Here is a 12016-nt window from a genome sequence, read left to right on the forward strand (position 1 = left end):
GTGAACTTTTAACTGTACAAAAATATATTTCCTACTTCTTAAACAGTGACAAATTTGGCTTATAACCATTTTCATGATTACAAACAATTTAAATATTCGTACATTAAACATCAAACCTATTTCTCAAACATTATCACCACAACTGTGAATAAAAAATATATATTTTTTTATATAACGTCTATAACACTTTCAATATTTTTGCTGTTATTTTATTTAGTATTGTTGAAATGCAATCTATAAAAGTTGTCAATCATCCATATTTTATTAAATATTGATGTGCGTCTCCCCTTCCACCAATGACAAACTGGTATATTAGGTATTATTATTTAAACCTAGAGTTGTGGTTATGCTAAATAATTCTTGCTGCACACATTTTCAAAATATTACAGGAATCAGTGATTTTAAATGGTTAAATCGGGAACAAAAGTGTTTTTAATTTCTTAAAACTGATTCATTAATCCCCTCTACAATAAAAAGTCATTATTCTTACGATTTTTGTCCTAGCTTTAAAAATTCTTGTCTGAATGCGAAACATACAGCCAATTCCATATTTCAGAATATGGAAATAGTAAAACAGAAATCAGATCAAACCTGTGCGAGTAAAATGATGCAAGAAAAGAAAGGTATACAGCATCACAAACTTGCATGGCTTCCTGCTTTGGGCCAAGAGGGTTGATGAAACCATATGCTTTATAAGGGCACTAACAGGATTTCCAATCCCTCTCCCTGGCCAATCTAGCACAGATTTTATCAGTCTCTATCACCATGGCTGAAAGGTAAGGTAACAGAATCAAACCATTGTCTTGTGCTATATTATGTTTGTTAGTATTCATATTGTTTATAAATATCTATATTTATACATATCATCTACCAAAGTAGTCCACTTTTTTAGAATCCTTAAATTCCTACCATTATTAAAATTTATATTTACCATTTAATAGTAAATTTGTTAAAAAATTCAATGTTAAATTTTAAAATACTATTCATTATTATAATACCACTAATATGAACCGTACTTAAATAGATTCCCATCGATTAAGTAAAATATTGAATAGAAACATTTATTCATTTTATTACTGAAAATTTATGCCTCTCTTAAATCAATAGTTCAGATTTGGAATAAATGAGTGTCTATAATATTATGGTACAATACCTCGTCAAGTAATCCAATTGTTGATTGAGGTTAACAACCTACATGTTTCGCCGTAAATACGGCATCGTCAGGGTTACAAAAACAAAGTCATTGATGTCACACGCACACAATAAATACACGAATATGAACATTTAATTACGGAAAGTAAACATTTAATTGACATTGATGGCCTGTCACACGCACAGGAAATGGACGGTCCCGGCACAGGTAGTAGAATTTAAATGAATGTGTTCATTGTATCAGGAATTAATTAGTGTATTGATTTTATTTGAGATATACTGGGTATGGATCTTTGTAGAAAATCCATTTTGTACTATAAAAGCTAAATAACTACTTAGCCTGCAGGTTTGCTTTTTAATAAGATAATGTCAAACCAATTGATATTAACATTTGTTTATGTATTTTTTACAAGTTTACATATCTTATTCAACCTCAATTTTTTACTACGTAACCGTTTACGCAAAATTAAAGTAGCCTATACAACCAATCAAGATACTTTTTATTTTATATAGATATTTGTGTATTATTATTTCCATTAACATTTACTATAGTTTTGAGAAGGTTTGATGATATGTTTGTTTCATAAACATTTTGTTAGGTATATATTTTGAGTTATTTACTGCTAGGTGTGAAATGACATATGCCATCACCATTGAAGAGGAACTGAAGAAAAACCCAGATTTTCCTGTAAACGATCTCAAACTACTGAAAGAATGGGCTAAAGGTCAAGCCCATCTTCCACCCATCCCGGGTATGTAATTCAGACTAACAAAGGTGACTCGTGGTAGCCTCTTGCCACCACCTGTTGAGTGCCAATAAACTAAGTCAGTATCAACCCCATTCCAACCCTGTGATCAAAACACAATATTAGTTTTTTCCAAAAGTTTTTAATTAAACTATTATGACACAACTTTTTGCCTTTATGTTTTCCTTTGAGGAATCAGTTTTCTGTGTTTTGTGGGGATCTTTCAGAAAGAGTATACCTCAAGGATGATAAGTTTATGACAGTCTTTGTGTTTGCATTTTGCTAATAGAGAACTTAGAAACATTACCTCAATACTTAAAAGTAACAAATTAAGGAAAACAAATCAATTTAATAATTTTAGTCCCAAATAGATAAATAATAAATCACAGCACATTGTGATATTTCTTCCTGGATTTTACGTATTGCAGAGGAGCGTTTGGTTCTATTTCACTTCAGCTGCTGGTATGACTTGGACAAGACTAAATCCTGCATAGAGACTTACTACACTCTTCGCAGTAACACACCTGAGTTCTTTAGCAACAGAGATTTGTCTTCCAAGGCACTTCAAGCAGCAGAAAACAATGTGTGAGTTTTTGTTATTTGTTGTATGGTAGACTCCTTATCTGGACCAAACGAAATCTGAATCATCATAAGTTACTGCAAAAATGAATGGATAGTTTCAAAATCACAATGCATTTGTGCATTACTATAGTGTTATATCAAACAACATGGATGCTGTACATAGGGTTAACATAGGGGTGCACAGAAGGAGCCTCAACGAAGATTGTGACCATTACACGCTAAAAACGACATCACAATTGGGCGCACCCCGGGCAACGCTGACATCTCAGCAGCAAATCCTTCTACAACCGGAATAGAAGGTTGATAGAATAGTTGGTCTTGCACATTAGATGATCTTTTACAAGCAAATGACAAAGCCATATTGGTAGCTAATTTTTGGAAAAGCAAAGTCTGATTTTTGGACACGGAAAGTAAGTGCTGTACATATCGAACAGCACTAGACAAACATGTTGTGACTTGTTTGTTTGGGTGTCAGACAAAGTGGTGTGTATATAAATGTGAATGTGTTTGTCATGTAAGTGGCTGTTTGAACCATCTGAAGCCCAAACCTAATAAATCAAACAGAAAATGTCCACTGCATACATTTACTAAATGAGTTTTGTTACTATTTACCCCTGAGGTTTTTTACCAAGAATAAACACATAATATAGAAGGGTGTCTGGTCCATGTCATCAATCATATATTAGAAAATCATACCAATGTTCAGTATGCTAACTATGGCACTTTTCACTAGAAAGACGCCAATATTTTGTCAAAAGGAATAAAATCGCAAACATTACCATACTATATTGCTTCCTTATCCATATTGCCCTGGATACCATCAGAAACTGATATTCTTTTACTGAACTCTAAATTAATTTTAACACAACCGCTTTTACTAAATTTGTATTTAGATTGGTCTAATATTGTACTTAATTACTTACAAAATCCAAAATGTCTGTATCATCAATGAAAATGGTTATTTGGGTTTTGTAGAGGACATATTTAATATAACGATTTCAAGATGATCAAGATGATTTCAGTTTATGGAAACTTGTTAAATCCGAAACTTGATGTTAAAATGAGAGTGTGCTATTTAAACTGACTTGAATGTAAACCTCTTTGTACTCTTATATGATCATGATTTAGATTTTTACTTGCTATCCAGGACTTGTTTTGTTCTTCCAAAGAGAACTACAGATGGCTACTTGATCCTGTACCAGAAGGTAGAGAGTAGCGATGCTAGTAAATACAATTTTGATGACACCTGCAAGCTATTTTTTATGACCATGGACGCTTTTTTGAGAACTGAAGGAACCCTGCCTGGAGTAATATTTCTCTTGGACTACACAAACATACGATTTGGACATTTGGCCAAGGCAAATATCTCCAGCATCAAAAAAATGTTTCAATATGTCCAGGTAGAGTGAATTAGTTTTAAAATCTGTTGAAGAATGCAAATGACAAATATTTAATCATAATCCAGACTTAGGTTATTGATATCAGCCCCCTGTACCATATTGTTTGCTCAATAAGGATTGGGCAAAATCTGCCCAACAAATTTATAGATTATATTAAAATAAAATTAATAGTAGGCTATAATTCGTCTTCTTATTATTTTTTTACGATGATCAAATCAGCTCTCAAGTCTTCTTGAGTTATTAGAAAAAGTATGTATCGTCTAAATGTTTTGCAGCTGTAACAAGCACGTCTTTGAGTTAGTTTGTGTGAACACAAAATAACAAAAGCATTTATGTACTGGTTTATCCAAATTACTTTATACCTACTGTAATGGCACTTCACTGTCTCTAGAGTACAATTGTTTGATTATTTAGTAGATATATATACAGGGTGTCCGGTCATAAGTGTTTCAAGTTTTTTAGTAATATTTGATACCTCATCGAAACTCAGCAACTCAGAAATAAAGCTCTGAATGTTATTTAAATTTCCGTCGATATTAAAAATAATCTCTTTAACGAAGAAATTTAAATTTAATCTTTTCCATACCCTAATGATTATGTCTTATTCCTATTTAAAATTTTGTGAGGATTCTGAAAATGACATTGAAATTAAATTCATAATAAGTGCATTTTTAACAGAGTAATATAACCTTTTTCATAAAAACTATAATAATTTTTGAAAAATCGTAATTTATTTGTTATTCTCAAACGGTTGAAGTTGGAAACCTCAAATGTGCATCATTCTGTCACCATTACCATGTAGTTTGATGCAATATTTTATTTAACACTTATGACCCGACACCTGTATATTTCTCCCCCCAGTTTGAAGAACTTGAATTATATTATATTTACATTTGTTTTTGCTTGAGTTCTTGTTTATTTCACCCTATATGTGTTTCTCCAACTTATGTGGCATATTCAGGGGTCTTATTAATCACTTATCACTAGCGATACTAGTGACCGGAGTGTGTAAATGTTTTGTAAATACAGTATAGACTGTAGTGTTAGTGATAAGGGATTAAGAAGCTCCCTGAAGATGCCACACAAGGTGGAGAAATGCATAAGGTTTCTTACCTACAAGAAATCAGGCAACAACAAAGGTAAAGCTAATATATATTATTTGATTTTTTAGTCAAAAAAATAAATAAAAAAATTCCAAAAATTTAAAAAAAACTTAATGTACAAGCTGTGTCAAAATAGAATTTAATACTTCATGGCATGCACTTAAAAATTAAATGTTTACACCAAAACAAAAGTATATTTTTAGGTTGTACCAGGCACATTTTAAAAGATATCTCGCTTTAATCTATATTCTGTTAGTTGTGAGTTTCATTTACAGCCCATCAAAATTATTAGGTGGTAAGCCTGACACCTATGACATAAATATTACTCCTTTAAGACAACCCATTAGGTCAATACAGAGCTGTAATAGTGTCTTGATATGATATGTATACATCTTTATGACAAAAACGGCTTTAACCCAATCAGTGGCGTAAGTACATTGAGCGCCTCCCCGCATTTTACATGTGGCGCCCACCCTTTCTCCACCAAAACATTACCACTTTTGTTTTATTTGTTTCTCTCAGTAAAAGCCGTGATCACGGCAAAATCCAAAAACTCTCGTGGACGGTTTTGTATTGTCTCCCTCGGTCATGAAAACACCGTCATCATTTTCTGTGATCGCGGCCAAATCTTGAATATCTCCCACGTTCATATAGACATGATCATCGTCTCCCGTGGTCATTGAAACTCGTCATAGTTTTTCGTGATCGTGGCAACATCTTGTACATCATCCGGGGTCTTGAAGAAATCGCCAAAGTCTCAAAGGTTTTGTGGCAAAATCATGAATATCTTCATCGGTCTTGAAGACATCATATTCTTCTCCTGCTGTCACGGAAACAGCGTCATCTTTGTCTGCGATTGCGGCAAAATCATCAATATCTTCTTTGGTCTTGTACACATCCTCTTTGCCTCCAAACACAGTCATGGAAACGACATTCTCTTTTTCCGTGATTGCAGCAAAATAACCTTCGGTCTTGAAGACATCATCTTCGTCTCCCGCGGTTAGGGAAAATATTTAACCTTTTTTGAGATTTTGGTGAGCAGTGACAACAGACCACAGCACTCCCCCGCACTGCGGGTGTGTTATTTACGCCACTGAACCGAGCAAGATGGCCCAAACATATGTTCACATAAGACATTTAACCAATTATTTATGAGCCAAAAGTATTCTTGATTTTTCAAATCTTTTTTTCTTTTTCAGGAAGGGGCTCCGATAAGATTAAAGTCAATCCACATGGTCAACATGAACTACTTTGTTGAAAAAGTCATGACATTTGTAAAACCGTTTATGAATAAAGAGCTGAATGAACTCGTAAGTAATATTTTATGTTTCATAATGTGGCAGGAAGACTACAAGTAATGATGAATAAAATATACTTTGATTTGAAATTAATCCTTATGGTTGCAAATTTATTTATTTTAAGTAATTAACATTTTACCGAAATCACTTTATTGCCGACCAACTTAGGTACTCATTAAGCCTAATGCTATATAAATAGGGAATAAGTCTGATGCATTTAAGGAAATATTTTAGTAAAAACCCAATCAGGCAAACGTTTTCACTGAGTCTACAGGTTTGCTGCGGAAGGGGGATTAGACATTAAATGTATCTTTTATATGTATTTTTCTTGCTGAAGATTTTTAGTCCCTGAATGTGACATAAAGAATCAGTCAATTTCACAGATACAGACAGAAATATAACTTTTCAAGTAAGGGTAGATTCCTTTATAATAACTCAATGAGACTACTTATTAAAATACACTTTTCAGTTTTAGGGCTTAAAGTAGAGATATTAATATTAACCTGTTTGTTTTAGATCCACTACTATCAGGAAAGTTGTCTCAACAATGTGTACAAGTACATTCCACAAGACTGCTTGCCTTCAGACTACGGGGGAGACTTGCCCAGCTGTAGACAGTTGAAAGGTATGTCTGAAACTATTTAAAATCTTTGTTACCTTTCACTTTACTTCGTAGTTTAGCTACAATTTATAAAAATACCAAACTGAACCAACAGTTAAGGCAGAAAAATAACCGAGGACAGATAAGATACAGATTGTAAAGAAAAAAGTGTTTCCCTTATAAATTAAATATCTCTCTTTTACCCCTCTTCTTACTACATTTTTTTTACAAAACTGATGGTTCGCCCCTAGGTTGGAAGAACAAAGAGAATAAAAGACAATCAATAGAGCAATGGTAGTCAGTGGAAGCTTGATGTTAAATAAAAATTGAGTGAGCCCTGTAGAATAAAAATTATTCTCAGGGATCCTTAGGTGACACTCTTGGTACTGTTTGGATTTCTTCCAATATGTTATGGCAACCTTATAAATACACTGACTCTACTAACAACAAAAAAGTGTTGTACTCAATGGTATATCTTTTGTATCGTAATTTGTTATCTATTACCCTTGTTGAAACCTAATAGAACTTACACTATGTGATTGTGGTATAATACTGAAAGGATAAATAAAACTGAAGAGTGAAAAATAAGAATGTTTGAACAGTCGTCTAATAAAACTGAATTAGGAACTATGAATTAGTTTGCAACTATAAATGCGGTGAAGCGACCGACAATGACACCGAGGGCAGACTATTATATTATTATAGTAGAGTTTGGTATCTAACTCAAATGGACAACTGAGTAAAAAAGACCTAATATAATGGTTTTAAATACCCTCAGTCACCAGTTCAAAATAAGTCGTCTGTAGGTTTCCGGTATTTACAGAAGGACGACATTTTTGTATGTTCACCGGCCGCGACGGGTGACATCCAAGCCACAACTAACTGGAACGTTCAAGTGGTCTATCTGACCTTTGTCCTCGGTATTGTTTTGATCCATGTCTAATAGGATGCGTCAGTGTTGCTTGGGTTGGTTTCAATTATTTTGTTAAAAATTAAATTGGAGCTGTGGTGGATTTAGTCGTTCAGTGGGTTGTTGGCATCTTCTTTTAACTATTTGTAGATATGGAACTCTTCTAACGTGTCTAATAAAAATCCTTTCTTACAATAGCTGAGAATGGAAACATTCTCATCCAATTTTCCCATTCTATGGTCATTCTAAATTATATGTTTGGCGAATGTAGATTTTTGCTGGGTGAAACGAGGGTTTTGTTTGTGTTCTTTTAATCTCGTTGCAAAAGACCGACCTGTTTGGCCCGATATAATATCGTTTGCAATCACCACATTTTAACTTGTACACCCTAGTTTTATCCAGTTTCTCACTCTCACTAGAAGGTTTTTTCGCAGTTATAAGGCCTAGTTGTGGCGAAATTATTAAAAAAGACCGCTGTTTAGATATTTCTTAAATCTGTCATTTTGAATCTTTGAGCAACTGCCATTTTTTACTCAGTTGTTCTTTTAAGCTCCATTTTGTGGCATTGTATTCTACTAATAATAATAAAGGCCTTTAATGTGATGTGTATATCAACCCTTGCTTACGTTTGTGATTTTCTTCTTACTTCTAGCGGGTCCCCCCTGTGAAGGTAGTGTATAATAGCATTGCAAATTTAATCAACATACTTTGAACAACAATCAACAATCTTTGAACAGCTTTCATTTTCGTCTAGTTGTCTGTTTGAGGCAATATGCTCTACTAAGTCCTTTAACTAGATATGAAACTCAACCTATGCTGCTATTTAAGAATTTTGTCTGGCTCCTCTTGGGCTGTCCCCCTTAAGGGATAGAAAAGTTATTGGCATCCAGAGACATCAAAATGAAAAAGTAAATCGGCCCCGGGTTTAGGTCTTACTGTGCCACCTATGGTAGTAGCTACTTCCCTATAGGGAAATTCGCTAATAAGTACTGCATGACATTGCATGTATTGAGAGTAAGCCTAACCTTTTTCGCTGTATTATGAAAATTAGATATATTTGCACACCTTGATTTCTAAGGATGACTGGTGAATTTTTTAACCGTTATTTGAAATATTTTGGTGAAATGTTGACTGTTCAGGATATGTATTTCCTAGGGCTGTCTGTAAATTAAGATCTTCATCGAGCTCCTGTCGCAACCAAGCGAGCATGTTCAATTCTTCTATTTCATTCACTAAAATTCCAGCTAGTTCCCACCCCTATGCTACAATTATTTTTGTTTTGTAGTAGAAATCGATGAGGCTCTCACTAAGTATAAATCACATTCTGTGATAGAGTTAAAACATTTGCACAATAAGGCCAGCAGCCGGGGTTCATCAGTTTCCAATAAAAGTTGAAGAAACTAACTTTGCTTGCTGATCAGTAAGTTTAAGACTACCAAGGTTTACTGTATTTCTTAAAGGTAATTTTTAAATTAGAATACTAAGTTTTATGAAATAAAAATAACGCAAAAAATTATTTCTACGAATCAAGTATTTTTAGTATTTTTAGTATTTTAGGTACTTCTGATTTACGTTGACAATGTCACCCGTTTTTGTAGCTGTTGCTATGTAATGTGGAAAACGTTATGTGACAATAAAGATATATTTATTTATTTATTTTATTTATCTAAACAACGGCAGCCTGTCTATTCCGTACAAATGTTTATGGCCAAACACCAAACTCCCTCCACCCATTATGCACATTTTCTACTGATGATGGATTTCAATAGCGGTTGATGCCTTTGACTACTATACACATCGATCACTGGGAGTGTTGATTTTTTATCATGTTGTTTTCTTCTACTGTGACGAGACTAATGGTTAATATATAGTAGTGGATGAAGTAAATAACACAGCATTGGTCTCACTTTTAGCTGTGACGGGAGCTGGCTGAAGACCTTAACTGTGAATTGTCACAGACAACCCCTACTTAAAATTATCCTTTGTTTTACAGCTCAGTTCATTGACAACTTTATTAACCAGCAAGATTTCTTCTTCTCAGATGAACGATTCTTCCGTTGCAATGAGTCACTGAGACAAAGCACAAGGAAATTGAAGAGGTCACAAAGTATGCGCAGGTCTTTTAGAAAATTAGACATTGACTGAACTAAATCATTTTGTTTGTCACTGTAATAAAAATATATTACTTTAAAGCTTGTTTTGGTTTACATATTACTAGTTAGTAAAATAATTAAATAACACTCCTTGTAACAACCAAATACATTCATGACTTTATTTCTCATTTAACATTCCAAGTAAAAAAATTAGGAAGTTCCACAACGGATTATTGAGGTGGATTACTATGTTTGATAAGAACACATTTTTTCTTTAACCACATTGGGATCAACTTTTATCTTTAACCTTTATCCAAAGGTCTGCATCTTAAACGCAGCACTTAGAATAACAAATCTTCCATATAGATACAACTAACTATCACCGCATGTATAACTAAGCATAAACAGTTGTAAGTTTTAACTGACTACTTGTGCTGCGGTTTGGGAGGCAATTTTGGGCTTTTGGTTGACAAGTGTTGTGGGGTAAACTGCTAGGACTGATCAGTAGCCGAGTGGTTTAGCCAGGAGACGGCACTGGAGCTTGAGGGTTCAAATCCCATGTCTGGCATGGCTGGTGTGTTAACTAATGAGTTCACTTTTTTCACATATGTTGATGGGAAAAGCACACATAACATAAACAATTAACAGTGGACTCTTTGCAGGTAATTTAGGGATGGACGGGTTTCGAAATTTCAGGAAATTTTAAATCTCGCTCTACAAAACAAGATTCTAAGATTCTATTTTGGTCAAAATTCTTTCGAGACGAGATAAAAAAAAAACGCCTGCAGAAAGTCAATGCTCCCAATACAGGAGCGTGTTGATGTTATGTTTCCTTTGTGAAGGTGTTTAAGTTATTAATTCTTTACATGAAAATACTGCTTTATTTGTTTTATAATTTTTTTTTATATAGCAAATGATGATGTTTTGTTAGTGTTTCAAGCAGTGTGAGACATGTTTTACTACTGTTAAGTGTAAACATAGCCAAAATAAGTCACTCCAAAATCATTCTAAAAATAACACAATACAAAATTTGTCAACATCAACAGTTCTCGAGTGCTATCGGGAGACAAGCACTATCGATAACTTCATGGTATTGTTTGCTTATTTTAGATTTTTGTCTTCTATAACAGTTATACAGAAAATTAATAGGCTAAAAAAAACACTCTGTTAGGCATATTCACCATAACTATTTTATTAATGCAATGAAATACAAACTGATTAAAAAATATTAAAACTATATTATTGATGAGAGAATAATACAACTTTAGGATACAGATCAATGATAAATACAATAGAAACTTAGTTTCAAACTTTGCATTTTGCATTTGAGCGCCAAAAATGTGTACTTTGTTTGAAAAACAGATATCTGTAAAACAACATATATTTTTAAAAATGTCAAAAAATATGAGGTATACACTCCTAAATAAAAAAAAATATTATGAAAAGGGTAGCTAATCACAGGCATCTAGGTTACAGAAATAAAAAAAAAACATCCATACAACGATAATGTGATAAAACTAAAGATTCAAGTTTGATAAAAATAAGCTCCATCCTTCAACATTCACATAAAATATCAAATAAATCAATAACAGATATCACAGTATTATAACTGTAATAGATTATAAAGCTGTATAGATTGCAGATTCGTTAAGTTAAGGACAAATGAAAAATACAGAAGTTAAGGCAAATAAGACACTAACAGCATTATAAAGTAACAAAACAGATCAAAAAACAAATATCAAAGTTGAACTGTGAATTATTATGCCTTAAGAAACACAATCCATAGTTATGTACAATAAATCGAGACAAACGACTATGTACATTCTTCACAGCTTAGTTAATGCATTAACCTCATATAACAATATATTTATTATCTTTAAAATTTTATATTTACTTTTATCTACAGTTACAATAAAACCCATTTAGCTACAAAATCACTACAACCGACAGACCATTTAGGATGTTCACACTACTTAACTTTTGCATAAAGGTCCTTACTAGAGCTGCCCATGGTTTCTGAGGAGAAAGTGATTTGTTGACATCATTTTTAAATTTAAGAGGTGGGATTGTATTAAAGTAGAAATAGCTCAAAATTCTAAAAAAATCTTAAATAGAACTTTTGGTAGAATTT

At 33.1% G+C, this 12016-nt stretch overlaps 1 protein-coding gene across 1 annotated transcript; it reads left to right on the plus strand.

Moving 5' to 3' along the window:
- The first annotated feature begins 765 nt into the window (after positions 1-765).
- Positions 766-9937, plus strand: LOC129000515 (alpha-tocopherol transfer protein-like). The gene is made up of 7 exons (XM_054427480.1): positions 766-776; positions 1780-1904; positions 2327-2483; positions 3628-3880; positions 6183-6293; positions 6798-6906; positions 9786-9937. Exons 1-7 carry the CDS (start codon positions 766-768, stop codon positions 9935-9937), a joined length of 918 nt encoding a protein of 305 aa, XP_054283455.1.
- The last annotated feature ends 2079 nt before the right edge of the window (positions 9938-12016 follow it).

The sequence above is a fragment of the Macrosteles quadrilineatus genome, unplaced genomic scaffold (genome assembly GCF_028750875.1).
Source record: "Macrosteles quadrilineatus isolate MER2022 unplaced genomic scaffold, UCM_ALF_1.0 Scaffold_1__1_contigs__length_201487025, whole genome shotgun sequence".
Lineage (NCBI taxonomy): Eukaryota > Metazoa > Arthropoda > Insecta > Hemiptera > Cicadellidae > Macrosteles > Macrosteles quadrilineatus.